At 32.4% G+C, this 20,253-nt stretch overlaps 1 protein-coding gene across 27 annotated transcripts in view; it reads left to right on the forward strand.

The window, feature by feature from the left end:
- Positions 1 to 20,253, forward strand: part of LOC143244728 (RIMS-binding protein 2-like) — a 196,704-nt gene that overhangs the window by 161,915 nt on the left and 14,536 nt on the right. For 20 of the 27 annotated variants that reach the window (XR_013025294.1, XM_076489897.1, XM_076489906.1 and 17 more), the window contains 9 exons: positions 1,200 to 1,331; positions 3,663 to 3,839; positions 4,564 to 4,709; positions 7,503 to 7,580; positions 12,614 to 12,911; positions 14,415 to 14,824; positions 16,359 to 16,509; positions 17,816 to 17,916; positions 18,750 to 18,942. Coding sequence is in view for 24 of the 27 variants with exons in the window: in XM_076489897.1 (XP_076346012.1) it covers positions 1,200 to 1,331; positions 3,663 to 3,839; positions 4,564 to 4,709; positions 7,503 to 7,580; positions 12,614 to 12,911; positions 14,415 to 14,824; positions 16,359 to 16,509; positions 17,816 to 17,916; positions 18,750 to 18,942 (1,686 nt within the window). In the remaining 3 variants the exon portion in view is untranslated. Of the gene's footprint in view, positions 1 to 1,199; positions 1,332 to 3,662; positions 3,840 to 4,563; positions 4,710 to 7,502; positions 7,581 to 12,613; positions 12,912 to 14,414; positions 14,825 to 16,358; positions 16,510 to 17,815; positions 17,917 to 18,749; positions 19,113 to 20,253 lie in introns of all 27 variants that reach the window. The other 7 variants (XR_013025296.1, XR_013025295.1, XM_076489909.1 and 4 more) reach the window with 5 other exon arrangements.

Below are 20,253 nucleotides of genomic sequence, written 5' to 3' on the forward strand. Positions count from 1 at the left end.
ATATTCAAGTTGCAATCACAATTTTGTTGAACCAGTATGCTGAGGTCCAGCTTACTTTGAAAGTATACTTCATAAAATCTGAATATTCTGTTACACAGAAAATTGGAAAATATAATTATTTTGTCTCTGTATTGGCTAGCCTTAAAGGTATTATATCTTGTAAATTTTTTTTCCTAAATCTGGAAAGCAATTACTTAAATATTATTGAAAAGATTTAGTCAATTTATGAACATGAACTAGTGGTTTTTTTCCCTAGTTATCATGGGTTATGTTGATGTAATTAGGAAATCAATGGTGTAGGTATCATTTACTTGAAATAAAAGGGTGCACCATAATAATAATAATAAACATATATATTTTTTGATTTTATAAAAACAGTCTACAAATTTGAAGCTACCCTAATACAGTTTAATTTGTGATTAATGATACATAGCTTGGTCTTCTAAAACAAAAGTCATATCTGAAGCTATTGATGTATCTCTCTTTCTGTTATTAACCACTTTAATAAATAGATGGCTAAGTGATATAATATTTGTATATTTTTCACTAAAGTTTATGAGAAAGTGCTTCATAAAAGGCTCAAATATAAGGTTTGGGTATAGGTTAAGTTACAGTGTACTTGCAAAAAGTGAGGGTGGCTGGGATAAGTTTTTGTTCAAAGAATGTATATGGTTGTGATCAGTTTATAAAAATAAAACTAGCATTGAATGTACTCTTTAATAGGTTTATCTCTTAATGTATTTGCTTACTTCTCAGAAAGAAGAACTGTGTAAACATTAAGTTAGTCTAATTTATCCTGAAGTGGACTGAGCAACAATAACTAAACAGGAGAAGGCTACATTAGTAATTAATGTTTTGATAAGTGTAAACATTGGAAAATAAACATAATAAAGATAAAGAAACTTTATTCAGATCTGTCAAGTATGTTTCTAACCAAGAAATTGTATTCAGTTTGGTGTTAAATGTGACCAGATCTCTCTTGATAAGATTTAGGACTTACCAAAAACAACTAAAGAAAAAGTGTTTACAAGTACTTTAGCTTTACTAGAATTCGAAAAAAAAGCAAGATCTTCTTTATGTAATGTTTTTAAGTTACATGTATATATAGACACACATGCTCATACATATTATAATTCACACACATGCACTGAAACAGTTAAACTGAATGTACTTGAAAGCGATTTTTTATTGTTTTACAGGTCTTGTACCCAATACACTTTACAAAGTATCAGTCAGTGCCAAGCCAGGAAAATTGCTGTACAATGCAAAGAAAAACTCTAAAAAATTAATTATGCTTACAGTGTTTGTTGAATTTCGAACACTTCCAAAAGGTATTTAAAAGTGTGAAATGAAGTGAAAAAAGTGTATTTTAAGAAGTTTTTGTAACTTATGTTTTTGTTATTAATTAAGATATATGTATTTTTGTTTAAATAGAGGAAGTTTTTGATGGTGTGATGGACATGGCTTAATGATTAGATACCTCTTGAAAGATTAAAAATTACCTGAACAGTATAAAAACATGAGTGAGACAGTAGTGCATTATGTATTGATTAGTGTGTCTGTTATAATGATTGACTAATTATTTATTCAAAAAATTCGTTACTCAATTGATTTATTACTCAAAGCTGGTTAATTAGCCTCATCTTGCAAGGATATTGCAGTTGGGTCTGTATGTGTCTGTCTGCAGACATATTTCTAACTAACAGACTGATGTACATGAAAATTTTAAACAAATAGGAACTTAGTATGGAACAGTCCTTCTCAAATTTAGTCTAGATCTGGATTACTTTGAAGCATTTTTTTATAATAAGGTGATAAAGCATGGTCTTTTAAGAAATAAAATACATTTAAAATAATATACATTATTTAAGTAATTGAATGATTTATGAACCTCTTTAACTACTCTTTTCCAATTCTTGAACATCAGTAGCAGTGAGTGGTCTCAGAAGTATCTGATGAAACTGTAAAAAAGCATCTCATGACATTTTACACAATGCCATCACAGGAACTATTTTTCTAATAATTTTTTCTACCCCTTTAATGCTTGAATTTTTACATACTTTTTCTTGGAAAGTCAGAAATATATATTTTTTTATATTTATAAGTTAGGTGTGAAATGGAGATTGAGGAAAATCTTCTTAATATTGATAACTGTAATATTATGTTTTTACAGGTAGAGTACTGTATACCATAACATTTCATTCAAGTCCACTCAAACAAACAGATTAAGAACCTTCCTGGTCAGTGATTTGTGGCAGAGAAGGGAACTTTTTATGTGATTATGATTTGAATTTCAGAATAAATTAGAGAGAAATTTGGTAAAATATTTCCAGTGATATATGGTGTACAAGAGGTATTAGACCATAAGAGTAATTTTGACCACAACTGCAGAGAAAAAACAATACATGCTCCAAATTAAGTTTGTTCTGAGTAATGAATATTCACCTTTTTACAATGAACAAATTTTCAAGGTCTATGACACAAAACTTAACATCACACTTATGACATGAGAAAACACCAATTTTCCAAAGATAACATAACAAAAGGTTATTTTTATAACACCTCTAATTGATGGAGCTATCTCCAAGAAAATAAAAACTATAATCAGGAAATTGGAACTGCCAATTGAAGCTATAGAACATCTAGGTCCAACCCTGAAAAGCCAAATTTCAAATTCTCAGTATGCTGCTCTACAATGTAATAAAGCCAACTGTCTTACAAAAACATGTTTGCAATCTAAGATGAGTGTCTTGTTTCCAGTGTTGCTTATCAGCTTACATGTAACATCTGTCATCATACATACATTGGAGAAACCAGAAGAATCCTACACACACAGATAGAAGAACTTACTGATGCTCTTTATAAAAACAACATGAATGAATCAGAGTTTCAGATCACTTTTAAACTAATCATAGACAAGTAACACCTGACTTGAAACCATCGTTCTCTATACATATCCTCACCAATGTCACTACCAAGCACACTGACAGAAACTTTAACGAAGCTCTTTTCATCGAACGACTATAACGGATGAATAGGGACATAGGATGGCACCTACAATGTTAATTATCATCTTATTTTTTATCCTATCATTTTACTATTCCACTCTGTAAACTTGATATAACTTTTGTTTACTACTGGTAGCAGTTCATTTCTACAATAAGTTTACTATTAAATATGTCAGAAACATACTGTATAAAAGCACATTATAGATTCAACTAGAATTTATTATTTAAAGCAGTTGAAGCTATGTACTGTCAGTTTTGATTTGTGTTTTAGTGAATGTTTCTGATGAAGCTGTGAAACAAAATATTGAATATATAATTGAATAAAACACGTTTGGGTGTTTAAGTTCATTTATTTGTTGTATTAACTATAATAATGTGATAAAAGTACCAATATTGTATCTGTGTGTATATATACAAATGCTAAAATCAGAGGTTCGATTCTCCTTAGTGGACACAGCAGATAGCCCAACGTGGCTTTGCTATAAGAAAAACATACACACACACTTAAAATATCTAACCTCATATTTAAAAAATTCTGTTATTGTCTAGGAAACCTTAATGTTGAAAATATAACGTGAAAATGTATTTTTCATGTAGATTTCACAAAACTTTGTATTATATGTAAAAATAAAGTTCATATGTTTTTTTTATTAGGGCTTCCTGAGCCACCAGTAGATATACAAATTGAAGCAGGGCCTCAGGATGGCACACTCTTGGTCACTTGGCTGCCAGTCACTATCAATCCCACTGGGACATCCAATGGGGTACCTGTAACTGGTTATGCTATTTTTGCTGCTGGAAAAAAAGTAGCAGAAATCTATAGTCCTACAGGTTGGTAGTACATCTGTGTATGAAGAGGTTTATAATCTAAATTTATTTTTTAAATGTTTATATGAAAAAGAACAACCACACCAATTCTGGATTTCCCCAAAAAATTAATTTTATTTTTAAGATGCATACACAAGAAATTAAACTCAGATAATTTTTCAGAAAGTGTTCTAAGGATCAGCTTAATTTAGGGATTGAAAATGGGCTGAGTGGGTTGCATGTAGTACTTGTACTGTTTGCAACATATACCTTGCATCCACACTTTTAAAATTTCTGTCTGATAGTAAGAATATTTAATTTTGTGGCTACATATGTTCACATCTTCATAAATGCTCCTGTATTCTGTGTAAGTCAGGTTTATGTGGGAAAAGTTATCATGAGAAGTAACATGGCATTTAAGAACAATAAGGCATCATTTTATCCATCTAGCCCACCCTATGCAATAAATTAAACACTAAGAAAACTCCAAACCACCCTTTATCATTTAAATATTTATCAAGCTGTCTATTAAACTCCCTTAAATGAATTGCATGTACCACATCTGAAGACAATATATTCAAAAGGTCAATTACTCTGTTAGAAAAAAAAAAAACTGTCTTAACTGAAGAAGACTCTTATTGTGACAAAATTTATATTTGTGTTCCTGGTTTTACTGTCTTCACCATTATAAATAAAAAAGAAATACGAGTGTTATGCAACTGAAATTACTCTCTTTTCTTACTAACAGGGGACCATGCTTTGTTGCAAGTGAAAGATCTCCTTCCTCTTGCAAAAAAAACTGTGACAGTTAGAACAAAATCAGGAGATAATTTGTCTTCTGATTCGATGCCCTGTGTTATTCCAGAAGCTCTCATAAAGACCTCAAATCAGAGGGTAAGTGAAACAGTTTTTTGTTGTTGCTTAATGTATTAGGAAAAATGCAGTATTTCAAAAAATGAGGTGATGGTTTTTCTTACCCAATAGTACACTATATCAAGTTTTATTATGTGCTATTCTATTTGTATTATAGAGATAAGACTAATCCAATTCTTCTAAACTGGTTAACTTTATGAGATATATTGGGTTCACAGCCAAAAACAAGTTGTGAAAAAGGTCAAATTTGCAAGTCAGTTGCTTGCAATGAAGATACCAAACTAATGAAACAGTGCATTGTCGGCTATAATTAATTGGTTGTACTCATTATGGGATGGTACAAGTGACAAGAGAAGATGAAAAAACATGTAGTAAAACAAGTTAAGAGCTGTGAATGGTTATCAATAGTGTAAAAGATATTTGTTTATATTGTCGTTATGAACAAAATGATGAATTTGGCATGATTAATTAAGACTTGCATTTACATAACTCTGTCTTTCTATTTACTGGTTCATACAGAGCTCAGTTTCATACAGAAAACAAGCATCATTTGATAAGCTGGGCTCTGAGTCGGAGACAGAGCTTACAGAACTGCTCAGTCATGTGGCCTGCAGGTTTCAGGCTTTTGAGTCAAACCAATTATCACCTGAAAGGTTTTAGGTAGCCTAGGAAATGCTGGTTTTTATGTCTTATATTTTGTTATTTTGTGTGAAAATGGAAATCTTTCTTTCATTATTCATATTATGGGTATTAGGACAGAAAGCATCAGTTAGTTATGTATTACCTGAAAGCTAACATATAGGTATCAGTGGAGACGTGGTCAGAGGTTACATAAACTTTAAGAAACAGTGACTCTTTTTATTGTAAACAGTATACCATAATGAAACTATAAGGTTTGTCATCTATGAGCATTCAGGATTAAAGTATTAGTTTCCATTTTAACACAGAAGATTTTGGTTACTGAGTGTTGCTTGGACTCTGCTATTTATGGAAGTGGCTACCTTCACAATTGCTGTCATTTACTTGCCTAAATGTTACATGATAATCAGACTAACTCTCATAAATCTTTTCATAAATTATTTGCTTATTTTCCTCCATCACGTAATTTTAACTATTACAATACTATGTATTTATATATACTTATTAAAAAAATATTTGACACTGTTTGCATACTTTCTCAATGTTTTTGATCATCTATTATTGTGTATTTGATTTGTGAAACTAATTGTTATTCACTTAAGAATCTTGCATCACTGATGTTCCTTTAAACTCAACACTATCTTGCAAAAGCTATTTCATGCTCTTTCAGAATTTTGTTTCCACTAATTTATGTGTCTGATTTTAACTTTTACTTTCAATGGAATATCTGTTTATTTTATGCATGTGTACACTGAGTAATGATTGTTAAACTGCTAAGAACTCAGTAACAGTCAATAAACATTTAAATATTTGTATGGTTTACAGTTTTTCTGTTTTGCTATATATGTGCGTGTGTGTGTGTGTGTGTGTGTTTAGACACACAAACACAGGGTTGTCCTGAAGAAGGTATTGTATGTCTACTGTTCATTATTGCTTACAATGCTAGCATTAGTGTATGTATAAAGTTGTCAAAAATCCTTGCGAGGCAGTAATATCAATAGAATAAAATAAAATAGCAGTTGAATTTGCCAGCTATGTTTATTTGCAGTCATAGAATAATGTCTAATATATCATTTAATCATGATTGCTAAATGAGGTTTTATAATGCACATCTGATATACAAGTCATGTTCAAGAGCAGACTGAACTTCTTTCATGAAAAACAACAATTTAAGTCTTTAAAGCAACATATATTCTATTTAATAGTATAGAAGAATTCACTAGTAGCATTCATGCTGTGCATTTCTCAAATGTCCATAACAATTATAATACAGGCTAGTTGGTAGGTAAAAAAGCATTATAAATGCCACATTCAGCTGATACTTCATTTTGGCATACTCTATATACATTTATCTACTCCTCAAAGATACACTAAGAGAGAAATGGTTTAGAGAATGCAATGGTTATTTAAAGTGTGTGAATTAAGACTTAGTTCTCTGTGAAATATTGTCAAGTTCTGTTTTACATGATTGTTTTAAGTAACTGATAAGTTAAACAAAGAGGCAAAAAATGATAGTTTGTTTATAAGTCTTAATTTCTGAACAGAATAAACGTTTTCACAAGTAATGGTTTCATCTGTTTGCCACACATGGTTGGACTTGATCAAACAGAGTATTCAGCCAATTGCCAGTCTATCACTTGGAAACATTTAATTTTGAGAAAGGTCAGAAATCAAATTCTAGAATAAGGAAAAAGTTACTAAAGCAGTTTGAAGATAATTGAAAGATCACTGAATGCTTGAACAAAATGATAAAATTTATGTTCTGAAGTTTGTTAAGAGACTTTGGTTCTGTAGGTGTTAGAAGTTCTGTCACATGAAATGTAACAAATATGAATAGAGTTTTCACTGCTCAGGGTTGAAGCTTTTCTGTAAAATTGTTTGAAATGTAGTGTGTTGCATAAAGAATGTAGATCATATGTGAATACTTTAATAAAATCAATGTCTCACCACAAAACTGAATATATTTCATAAATTTGGATTCTTTTTCCTTTTTCTAGTTCTTTACTGTCTTATTCAGACTGGGTTTGATGGTACATAGTTTTACAAGTTATTCTATTTTAAAACTTAATAAAATATACAATTTCTTAATTTTCAGTAATTTAGACTTTTGTTGTATTGATGTAGTAAGTTTCTATTGCCAGTATTTGTATATAAAAGAAATGTTTTTGATTGTAGGTTAGAGTAGATGAGTATGGGCAGTATGAGCTCTGTGATATACTAGAAGAAAGAGAAGAAATTGGATTTGAACAAGAGGTAAGTTATAATGTTCTTATACTGAAAACGCATTGCACATAAGTACTTCTCTTTTCTCAGAAGATTAGCTATTCTCATCCACTGTTGCTCTTTGTATGCAAACTTTTTCTTTACGCATACCATGAGCTTTCTGCTCCTTTTAACTGGAATCAAATGATTCCAACTTCTCTTTCACGTAATTCATCATGCATCACTTTTGCACCAATAGTAGTGTGACATACATAATGCATGCGCCTCCCTCTGTACGCTTTTACCAAACTATCACTTTGAAGTTTGCAGAAGATGTAAGAACCAGAGGAAAGTGGGAAGAAGGGGTGAGAAGTGTGAGTAAAGGAAAGTATCTATCAGAAATAAATTTTCAGTATAGAAAAACGATAACTTCTCATAGATACTTCCCTCCTCTCACAAGATTAGCTAGAATCCCACCTTGATTAGGAGGACGGACAAATGCAAAGGAATGATAAAAGTGCTCCCTAAAAGCATTCAGAGGATCCCTTGGAAATGTGAGAGTGATATCTGCATATTTGATGAGGGGAACAGCACCACTTCTGACCAGGTATACTCTTCCCTCATCTGTGAAGTGAGTAGGAGATAAGATGGAAAAAGAGTGGAGCATATCCAAGTGAGAGAGAACTGAGGCAGGATAGTGATTCTAATTGTGAAGTAAGTCAGTTACATCCAAAACACATGTCGCTTAGAGCCAGTATCCACGTGGGGTTAGGATGAGGATCATACCATCTTTATCTCAAGTTCAAGACACCAAAGGGAATATAGAACCACTATGACTCCAGATTATGACATGTTAGCTCTAACATACTGAGTCAGAAACTGGACATATGGTATAAAAAGGATGACTGTTAATTATAAATCAACTCCCACAACAATGAAACTGACTAGAACCACCCAAAAGCAATAATATTCTTGGCATAAAATACATGACAGATGGAGAGAAGGACAGAACTGGAACAATTGCCCTTACCTTACAACACAGAACTATATTCAAGGAAAGAATTTAGACAGCCATAAACATGCATGAGGATGTATATTGATTGGTTTTACTCAGAATTCCAAGTCCAGCCACTAGGTACTGACATCCATGCTGGGGTAGGATAAGGACTCCAATTGAAGGGGTGAATTGCAATTTTACATCTCACCCCTTACTGATCATACAATGTAGAGTGAAGTATATTATGTCCTCTACACCTGTAGAATGCCATCACCCTACTTTGCACTGAATGTTTATAACCATCTTTATGTGAACCCATTAAAGAGGGTGCTTCCACAGTCAACTACCACAATGGTTTCAAACAGGAAAGTGGTAGGAATATCCATACTCCACTAGAAGAAAAGGGGTTGAGAATGCATTAACGAGCCTAGAGGAATCTCCTAATCTGAAAAGTACAATGGGTGACCATGAAGTAAGCAGGTCATACCAATTTATTCAATACAATGCATGGCAAGGATGGCAGCTATATGCTTCTGCTTTACCCATGAATATCCATGGGTGTTATAGTCTGAAATTGGCAAGTTTATGAAGCAATTACATTATAAGGCTCTTCTTCTACAAGTGAGCTTGTGGAATACCCCATCTCAGTGGTAAGCATTATGATGTCATGGAAATTAAAGTGTGAGTCAACATGACTGTACAGTGCAGATTTCTGTTAAAAGAATACTTGGTCAGGTAATGCTTGTCACAAAGAGGGATTCACATAAAGAATAAATGAAGCAAGAGCCCCTAAAATGAAAATAATGTATGAATATAGACTTACCCAGTCTAAGTTGTGCTGCTGCATGAAGAATGGCCACAGCTGGCAGACAAAAATCTAACAAAGAAGAAACTGTTATATGATGTAAATAATGAGAGGTTAGTGTATTAGGTGTAGAACACTTGCCTGATTGTAGAATTTCTGATATTCTTGATAAAAACCAGGTGTGAAGATGTAGAATATGAATGGCGGGATGTCAAATGGGTGACCGAGGTTGACAAGGAGGGAGACAGGAGAAGGGGTACTGGAGAGCAAAGTTTCAGTTGGTGTAATGTTGGAAACCATGGTTGAGTTGGCCAATACAGAGTGATCAGAAGGACTTGACATGGAGTGGTACAAAGGAGAGAGACCACCTGAGGAAATAATGGATAGGATGAAAAACAAAAAGTAATTTATGTGACCTAAAATCCACTCTTATCTGATAAATTTGGTCAGGATGGGAAAAAAAAAACAGTCTGCTACAAGATTGAAAGCATCCAGAGTAAGACATGCAGTAAGATGAATGGGGTGTGTAGGGACTCAATATAGGAGATCCAATGAATGAAAATAGAGAGATCTTGGCCAAATGCCCCCTTGGTGATTGATATATACTACCACTGCAGAATTGTCAGAATGAATCATGACCATATAATATCTAGTAAGAAAGAAGTGGTTTGAAATTCTAAGGGAGTATGAGAATCTCAAGAATATCAATATACAAAAGTCTGATCTTTAACAAATCACTGAGCCAGGCACTCCAACTCAGAATAGGTGTGTCTGTGAACAGATGTAAATCCAGATGAGGTGGGGAACATGAATGCTCCCCAATGGGGAAGGGTAATGAGAGCTGGAAATTGATTTCAAGCAAGGTTCCATTTATCATGAAGAGTCCACTGAAGGGATTCCATATGTGCACTACTAATGGGGACCAGTGATGGCATTGAAGACCACATCCCCAAAGGCAGTAGAACCTAGTGAGCAGAAAGCAAGGGAGCTGAAAGGGCATGGTTAACCAACAGTTCCATGCAACAAAGTCGTAGCTGATGAGTATGGTTGACTGTCTCCAATTCTGAATGAGCCAGAAGTCAGTTGTCCATATAATGGTGGAATTGCAACCCCAAAGAATGAAGATGGTGAGCAAGAGCTCTAATTATCCAACAGAAAACATAGTGGGCATAAGCAAGCCCTAAGGTAGGGCACAAAAATGGCAACCCACCCTGTAATGGATGCACAGAAGATTTGGATGAGCCCATGGTGAGACAGGGATTGTAGATAAGCATTGGCAACACCCATCTTGGTCATCCATATGCTCTAAAAAACACCCTGTAAGGTGAGAAATGATTTCTTGGTGCGAAAAGCATAGTTAACCAAATCAACTGATTTGAAACATATCAGTGACAGGCCTCCAGTCCCTGGTATTCATAGGAACAACAAAGAGTCTTCAATAAAAACCTGGTGAAGTATGTAGAACAGGTTCAATGGCCTGCTGTGATAGTAGGTTCTGATCCACCTCCAACAGGTACTAGCTAATCATTGGATCCCAAGGTGGAGGGAAGGAAACAGATATAGAAAACACAGGAGGTGAGGAAAGAAAAAAAATAGGATACCAAATCATTTTGATAGAGCTTGAAGAACCCAGGTCCTTGACAAAAGGATGCCATTGTTGAAGAAAATCACAGTTTGAGCTCCCACCAGAACAGAACCTACCAAACAGTCACTGTTAGCAACATGAAATGTGTTGTCAAAAGAAATGATGAAATGAGGCAACCTAAGAAGGAGGAACAGGTAAGGGTTGAAAAATACAAGGACTGGAAACTGTAACAGGTGCCATATTGGGCTCTGGCTGAGACAAATGGGTAACAAGAGTGGAAGGAGTAGACTGTTCTTGTAGTAATGCATTTTGTGTCTCTAAGGCCTCAGGAAATGTTAAGTATGTAATATCTCAAAAATAGGACCATACATAAATCCCATAGATAAGATGCTGGTATATGGATGATATAATTAAAGTCACATCACAACCACAAAGTTCCAACAACAGGGAAACAATGTATGTAAAAGCAGAAACGAAGACAACAATGAGCCAAAGTTGAGGTAAGAAGAGAGAATGTCACCAGAAAACCACACAGGATTTTGTGGAGAACCTCAGAGAGGAGAAAAATGGTAGAGAGATACAAGAGTAGTAATGGGAAAATTGGGCATGGATCAGTCTTACAGGATATTTGGGGACCACCTCTCAAAATAGATAAAATAAAATCTAACAATTGTAGGTCTAGAAAGAAAGTCTGCATGATGATATGCAAGAGAAAATAGATACAAAGCCCTTGGGGGGAAGAGGCATGTTACTTCTGTCAGTTAACTGTGAAGCAAATTGATCAGTATGTACCCAGATATCTGGGGAGGGGGGAAGCCAGATTGGGTTGCAAAGAATGGAAATGTAAATGTAATAGTGAAGGACATGGTTCTTAAGAAATAGGGGCAAGGAATAAAACATCTCATACCTGAGAAAAGAAATCCAAAAAATACCATAGTAGACCTGACTCCTAGGAGGGGCACAGGAAGGCATGGCAAAATCAGGAGATGAAGGAATTGGGATAAATGCTTATAAATCTTTTCCTCAGTCACTGATGCCCGAGTCCTGTGATATAGCCCTTGTCACAGGTGTGATACTCTGAAGTAGTAACAACATGAACATTGGAATTCATATCAAGAAGAGTCAACCAAAATCAAAGTAATTAATAATTGCATGATTCTAATAAACTGGAATTAAATTAAATTAAAGAAACAGTTTTAATAAACTTGATAGCTATTTAAATTAAAAACACTTTGCAAGTATACTGAAGTTAAAATGTGAAACTTGATACAAACAAATGCACACATTCAAGTACAAGTGTTGCCAAATTAAAAGTGATAGTTTGGAGAGGCGTATAGAGGGAGCAACATGCATTGCATGAATATGTTATGCTAGTGTTGGTGGAGAAGTGATGCAGTACTGTGCTAGAAGTAAACTTTTAGCTTGAGCTTTGTCATAAGAGAGAAGAAATGAAAGAGAGTCATAATGAGAGAAGTATGAACTCTGAATTTTGTTAATGCATGGAAGTAGGTTCTATATACTTTTTAAAACTGAATTATTGAGTAAAAATAACTGTTGCAAAAGTAATAACTTTTAATAAAAAGATTAACTTTTAGATGGTTTGAATCACTCCAGTTTTAAGAAAGCAAAGAGCAGATTTATTCATCATTAGATTTCAATACCTTTTTTAATATATAATAATGCCTCTTGCTTTACAGCAATACACAGAAGACAGACCTAGGTACTCTTTTCTAGGAAATATGGATGTAGGATGGAAATGGACAAGAGATAACAGAGATCAAAACAGCCTTCAACATTCAGTGATTAGTAACAACCATTCACAGACTGTAGACTCACCACCAACTGTTTGCAAGTATGTTACTCAATTCTGTGACAGAAAGGTGAACCACTTAAGGGAAAAACATCAGAATTCTTCTGGACAGTTAGTTATTGAACCTGACGATAACTTCAGTGATAAAGAAATTTACCTAACTCAAACTCATATTCCATCCATTGGTGTGTATTTTTTAGTATCAAACTAAATTCCAGGTGTAATCTAGTTGCCAAATTACCCTTTAATAATTTAGTTACATATTAAAGTCTCTATGAGATAAAGTTTAAGCTTCGTAAATACAATATGTTCTTCATTGTTCAGGACTGGTTTTTCAAATATGGATAGGTCAGATATTCTGTACCATTATGAAACTATCATAAAGTACCAAGAACACCATTAAGTAATGAGGAGGTTTACAGAGTTTCTGTTAGATTGTACGTGACTGATTATGTTCTTCTTTCTGATCAACTTTATTTACTGTGCACTTGGTAGTGAAAGATACTTATATGATTTTGTATTGTTTTTATAAGTACGTTACATGTTAACATGGAAAAAAGATTGCTTATTTTCAATAAGTTTATTTGTTTTAACAATATTTAAGCTGAAGATGATTCATATATAAGAGCTTTATGTGATTTCGATTTTTGTAAAGGATTAACTGCATCAGTTACTTGTATGTTGATAAACCTCTGTTTTTAAATATTGCAATGTATTTCATTTATCTTCTGCTGATGTCTGTTTGTGTTGTCATTTTGGTTATTCATGTGCATGTAAAGAGTGATTTTATAAGTACTGTCACTTCTTATCTTTTTCATACATTGATAAATAACTTAGTTTACTAGTTGTCTTTAATGTCACTTTCATAAATTGTCTACTGGTAAACAATCCTGTAGTTTTGTGTTGTCAAAATTTTTACTGTCTACTAACTAGGCTCTGATATTTATCCTCATTCTAAGAGGGTATTGCAGTTGTGTCTGTGTATGAGCATCTGGGTTTCTTAAAATTTAATATACTGATGTCAACAAAACCTATAAACACAATGGGAAGTCATTATGGGACATTTCACCCCAAATCTGGATTTGGATTGTTGATCACTTTGAAGCATTTTTTATAAAGGAAAGATGTGGCATTTTTGTGATTTTTGGTTAATAACTCTGCGAAGTGTAATCAGATTTTTAACAAATTTGATGGGCACATTTAGGTAGAGACTGCTCATCACACTAAAAATAAAATAATCTGAACCATTGATCATTCTGGATTTGAGAAGGATTTTCTGAAGATAAAAGTTTACATTATATTGTATAAACACATGGAACTTTGAATAGGTGTGGCAGGGAGAAGCTATGTAATCTCTCTTGTTGTTGTTGTTATTGCCACTGTTAAGTTGAGAATAAGATATAACATAGAAAGAATTGTTATGACTGTTTCTTGGTATAGTAATAAATTTATTTAGTTACTTGCTAAAACACTCATGCTAGTTTCTTATGTGAAATTCTATACTTGTTGTGCAGTGCAATAGAAAATAAACTTTTATGAACTATTTTCAAAATACTCACCAATCTTGAAAACATTCATATTCTTTAAGGTTTATTTAAAACAAAGTCATAAAATGTTTCTTATTATTTTTCAGTAAATAAATTTAAAAAAAGATAATAACTAGGGTAAAGATTCTCACTCTTTTTTAGAAATTACCAAAGATAGTGCCAGTGAAAGTCATAATTCCTTGGAGAAATTTTCAGAGGAAAAAAATGAGGCAATCAGAAATGAAGACAATGTTTCAAGCAAAAGTTACCAAAATGAGCCTAGGAAACAAATTTACAGGACTGTGAAGAATGGACCTCACCCAGTTTCTCCCCCTCTGACACATCACCTATCTAGAGAAGACCACAATTATTATAATTATGAAGATGTTCCTTATGTATCACACCACAAGGATGGCATTAGCTACAGAGTTCAAAGTCGAGTGATAGAAGTAAACCACTCAGATAACAGCTTCAGGTGGTTTGTTGCACTGTTTGACTACATCCCTCACACAATGTCTCCAAACCTTGATACCACTGAAGAACTTTCATTTCATGAAGGGCAGTTAATAAAGGTATTGAAATAGAATAAATTTGTAACTTAATAATGAAATAATGCATATAAACAATTATTTATGGAAATTTTATTACAATTTTAAAAATGATACATATTTTTTTAGATATTTTGTTCCTCATATTCTCTTGGAATCAAGAATCACAAAAGTGTATTATGCAAGCAAAACAACATACAGAACACACTGTCTTATTAACAGGAATAAGAGTTTAGCAATTTTCCACTTTCTGTAGCTCAGATTGTGATAATCTAAACTATCATATATTTTCAGTGGATGCACTCTACTTCACATACCAAATTTGAAGGCAATCCATTAAGAAATACACAAGAAATAAAATATACAATTGTGACTGAGTTTCTTCCTTTTTTATTCCTTCTTTTCTTTTCCACCAAAACTATATAAACTTTATTTGATAGAAAAAACTATTTTCCTGGATGTTTTTTCTATATTTGGTACACTGATTGACCTTTATAACATACAATTAGGTATCAAATTTGGTCTAAGTATAAGTGATAAGAGCATGGTTATTCAATGAAAATCTCCTAAGTTTTATCACAGGTTTTGGATACACCTAGGTTATTGGTTTTAAATTTTTAATACAACTTTAGTTTTTGTCGTTTGTACTGAAGACAGCTGACTTAGAGCAGCAAAATGCACATGCAAATATGAGGACAAGCAAACTATATTAGGAGTTTTTAGCTCAAGTTTTCAGAGGAATTATACAGGTAGAGGGTTATTATTCATTGCCAAATTTTATGAAATTTTTCTAATTAAAGTGTTTAACATCATGTGATATTAGCTTAAGCAACTAGTGTAAATTGATATTAGGTAAGGCTGAACTGAAAGTGTGCAGGAGATGACAGAAAACTGGTAATCTGGTTTACATGGTGATACTGTATAGGAAGTTATTAGCATTGTTTCAGAGAGTTAAAACTACCATCATATATTTTGAAGAATTTCATTAGTTCTGTAAAGTATAGGGTTGCACTCCTAAAGCTCATGTTGTTTACTATGGAGTGTTACTTTCGTATTTATTGTGGTTTATGGGTATGTATTAACAAAAGTCATGATATCTAAAAGTGTGAAGAAACGTGTGTCCAAAAAAGGATTGAGTGTGAGATTTAAAGGAATGAAATAGAAAGTTGTGTGTATCTCAGAACAGCTGGTATGGGTATTAACACTTTTACTGATAAACAGAGAACAAAGGTTAAACTGAAGACGACCTAGGAAGGTCAAAACATTCTCTCCTTATCAATAAAAGTGTTAACACCCATACCAGCCGTTTTGAGATACATTTTTATTTCAAGTGGGTTTTTCTTCATCAAGAGAAAGTTGTATGCTTAATCCCTTTTTCTGGCCCTGCCTTTTTTTCCTACCTAAGGCAGTTTTAATTAGACTTAGATTAACCAGAAAGTTAGCTTTTATTATTTGTGAAACGTTTACTTTTAGCACCATGTTAGAAAGACACAAGTGTCTGCATATCTATTATTATTAAGATTAAATAATTCTCTGTCATTTAACTCTTCATTCACAGATTTATGGAGATAAAGACCCAGATGGTTTCTACAAAGGAGAAATCAATGGAAGAGTAGGATTTGTCCCATGCAACGTGGTTTCTGAGGTTCAACTGGAAGACGAACAGCTTCAAAATGAAAACACATCTTCTGGACAGCATCCTTCTCTAGGTAATGGAAAGTACAGTTAAAATCATTGATTTATTGGGATGTAGTAAGTTATTATGTATTTATACTAACCATGCTGTTTCTTCTACCAGAAAAATTTTAAATGACAGCATAAATTTTGCTATTTTGTTACAAAGTGGTAGGACCATATAAAATGAATTGATTGTCAGGTATTTGTTTAGGTTTAAATTTCTTTTCTTCATCCTTCTCCACTGTATAATGATAAGAGTAGTATTGTTTAGAGCAATGGTTCCTAACATTTTGTTTGTAACTAACATCAGACTTTTGGGTCAATGATGTACCTTTGATGCATACAATTTTATAAAAAGAAATGAATAAGGATGGTTTATATTAATAGAAAAGGTAAATCAAAAGAAACACTTCAAGGCCAATTCAGCAGTATATGAAAGTTGAGTATTGACTAGAAGAATATATTCACAAGTCACTGAGAATGCTCTCCAAATTTTGTGTGTGAGATTTCTTTCTTCTTAATATTCCTCAACAACTGTTTTAAAATATCAATTGGCAAACTAGACTAAATATTAAAATACTGAACAAAAATGTATACTGTTTGGATGAGCATTACATTCTTGGACAACCTTCATACACAGTTGAATAGCAATCTGGTCACTGATAACCAGTTTTGTTTTGTTTTTCCATTTTACGTGGCATAACTAAAATCTTTAAGTCCTTTCAGTAATTACAGGATATAACCCATTTATGGCATTTTAACAACCAAAAGCAAACAATTGAAGCTTTTTTCTGGAAAAAAAAATTGCAGTATAATCATAGATTTTTTAATTTAAAAATATTCTTGGCCATGCATGACCTAGCAATTAACATACAGAACTACAAGTAAAGATTTGTGGTTCTTCTTCCATTGTTGAAAAATTTAACTTTGCACTTTAGAACCATAAATGATAAAGGACCAAGAGTTGGTGATGAGTGCCTATGACTAAACTACCTTATCTTTAGCATATCAGATCAAAATTAGGCAAGTGTAGGTAGTCCTTGTGCAGCTTTATTCACATATCTAGACAATCAGACATAAATTCTAACTGGACCTAAATGGCCTTTGGTGAAAAATAAATTCATGTTCCCTTCACTTACCAAATGAACTTCTACTTTTTTTATTAAATGTAAAAAAAATAAAATGTGTAACAAATGTGACTATATACAAATTTAGTTTTGATTTAAAGAAAAAGCCCAGATCAATTATTAGCATTTATAAAAGCAGATGATAGTTAGCCTTTATCATTGTTAAACTTGTACAAAATTTATTACTCTCTCTCTTTCTACTGTACATTAGGTAATAAAGACAGTGACTCTGTCAGTGAGATGCCCTTACGCAAGATGGTGGCACTTTATGATTATGATCCTCAAGAACTGTCTCCAAATTTGGACTTAGAGGTATATTCCAAAAGTACTAAATCTCATGGTATCAGGTCAGTTAAGAGATGTGTAAACCAATATCTAGAGAACCTAGGGGGCATTATTCTTCATTGCAAGATGTGCATATAATAAGTAAACTTAATATGTATGTATGGAAGATGTGCACATTTTGGGTGAATTTTTGAATATATATATATGTGTATTAAATAATATTATCTTCTGATAAGAGTAAGGTACCTATTTAAAAATGAAACTAGAAACAAACCTGGCCATCAGTATAGAAATAAATATATTTTTCTTATGTTTCTACTTGTAGAAATTAGAATGCATATTTCATCAGTTGGACACACTCACTGCTAGCGATATTTTCAGCCATAATTTCAATAATATCTCATGGGGTTAAGTTAACATAGTAGATTTACATTAGTACTAAATACATATATTAAGCTAACAATGCAAAACAGTATTTAAATAATAAGCTTCAACAGAAAATTCAATATACTAGATAATATACTTAAACTGTTCACAGCTAACATTGTAATATTTTATAGTAGTATATGGTATGAAGACTATGTATATCCAGAAACCCAGTTTTGCACACTCAGAGATACTTGGCTTTGATAATGTGAAAAATTTGTCATTTCTAACTGGAAGACACATCTATGGTTTTGACAATATGACAGTGACAAGATGCTATACCATATAATAACTGAATTGCTTAACTATACTTTTTTGATAGCAAATATTTCCCTAGTGTAAGAACTTATTTTAGTTATAAATCAGATTAGTTAAATAATTTTTAATAAAAGAAAAAAATGTAATAATGATTTTATACTGTTTGCTACCTCTAGATGGAGTTAGCCTTCAACACTGGGGACATTATTAATGTATATGGTGAAGTGGATGAAGATGGGTTTTTCATGGGTGAGATCAATGGTGTACATGGGCTTGTGCCTTCAAACTTCTTAACTGATGCCCCTCCAGATTACAGAGACAATCACTCAGATACTAAAGTAGTCTTTGACACAGGAAGTCAATCCAAAGGTCAAAGTAGAACTAAACTCAGTTTTAATAGGTGTTTCAATCAAATATAGATTTTACTTAAAACTTTTATAATCTGTGACTTCAGTTAAAACAAACACTTTCCTCTTCCCTCCAAAACAGTTTAATGGTATGATTTTGTAAATTTACCAAGAGGCTTCAAAACAGATTTGGTAAGAAAGATTTGAAATTACAAGTGACATTACTACACATGAATGTACTAAAAAGGCATAAAAAAACGTACTTTGTATTATTATTATGGAACAATGTCTATATATTTAATTATATTTGTCATGAGACATTATTACAGGCTTAATTTATTTCTTAACACTACATCCTTAATCTAGTCTTTTAGAAATTTTCAAGAATTAGAAAGGTGTATAAGGATAGTAATTCAACCACTCTAGATTATTCATGTACATCTCTGATGATGTTTTTCACTTAACTCTTTGCATGACAGAAAGTTTTAGTGTTTTCATTAAAAATTCTATTTGTTTATGTTATACCAATTAGTTTAGTATAAAATGATTGCTAACAATCCATATGCTTTTAGTATATAAGTTTTTTAGTTCCTTATTCTATAAGGAAATGTTTTAAAAATTCTGAATTTTACTATTATACACGTGACATATTTTCTCTAGGTATCTTGTCTTCTCTATTTTGCCCACCACCCCTTGAAAAAGTAAGAAATTAAAGAAAAATTACTCACCATAGGATTGTTATTGCTCAGACAAACCAAAACTTTTATAGTTTTCATTTTTTTTGGCTACAGAGTTATCAATAGAAAATTAGACCATTCTTGCCATACCCACCTGTTACATTGTCTTTTTTAAGATAAGTTAACATTTACCTCTTACATTTAATTACACATTACTTATAACTCTATCAAATGATATATTGCATAATGCTGTGTTTTGAACAGATAACAGTCAAATTCACAGAGTATAAGCAATATTCCAGTGATTAACTTGCCAACTAGCTTGTATGAATTTGTAATATCTTTTGTTGCATAGTTAAAAAGCCAGAAAAATTGTTAGAGGCAGATGAAATTAATTACCTTCTATATGTCAGAGTATGTTCTTTGGTGTATTATTTAATTAAGTAAAAGTTATTTAGTGCATTACTACTATTAGTATAAAAAAGTAGGATTAAATGTCCTTGGCACTCAACACCAAGAAAAAAGAAAATTGGTTAAGCACTACATTTCATGTTTATACTTTATTTATTACTATAGAAATAACTAAAATGTAAAAATAGGGATTTGTTTAGGTTAGGTTTTAGATTATATTAGGTAAAATTAAAAATAATAATATC

Source organism: Tachypleus tridentatus, chromosome 2 (genome assembly GCF_004210375.1).
Source record: "Tachypleus tridentatus isolate NWPU-2018 chromosome 2, ASM421037v1, whole genome shotgun sequence".
Classification (NCBI taxonomy): domain Eukaryota; kingdom Metazoa; phylum Arthropoda; class Merostomata; order Xiphosura; family Limulidae; genus Tachypleus; species Tachypleus tridentatus.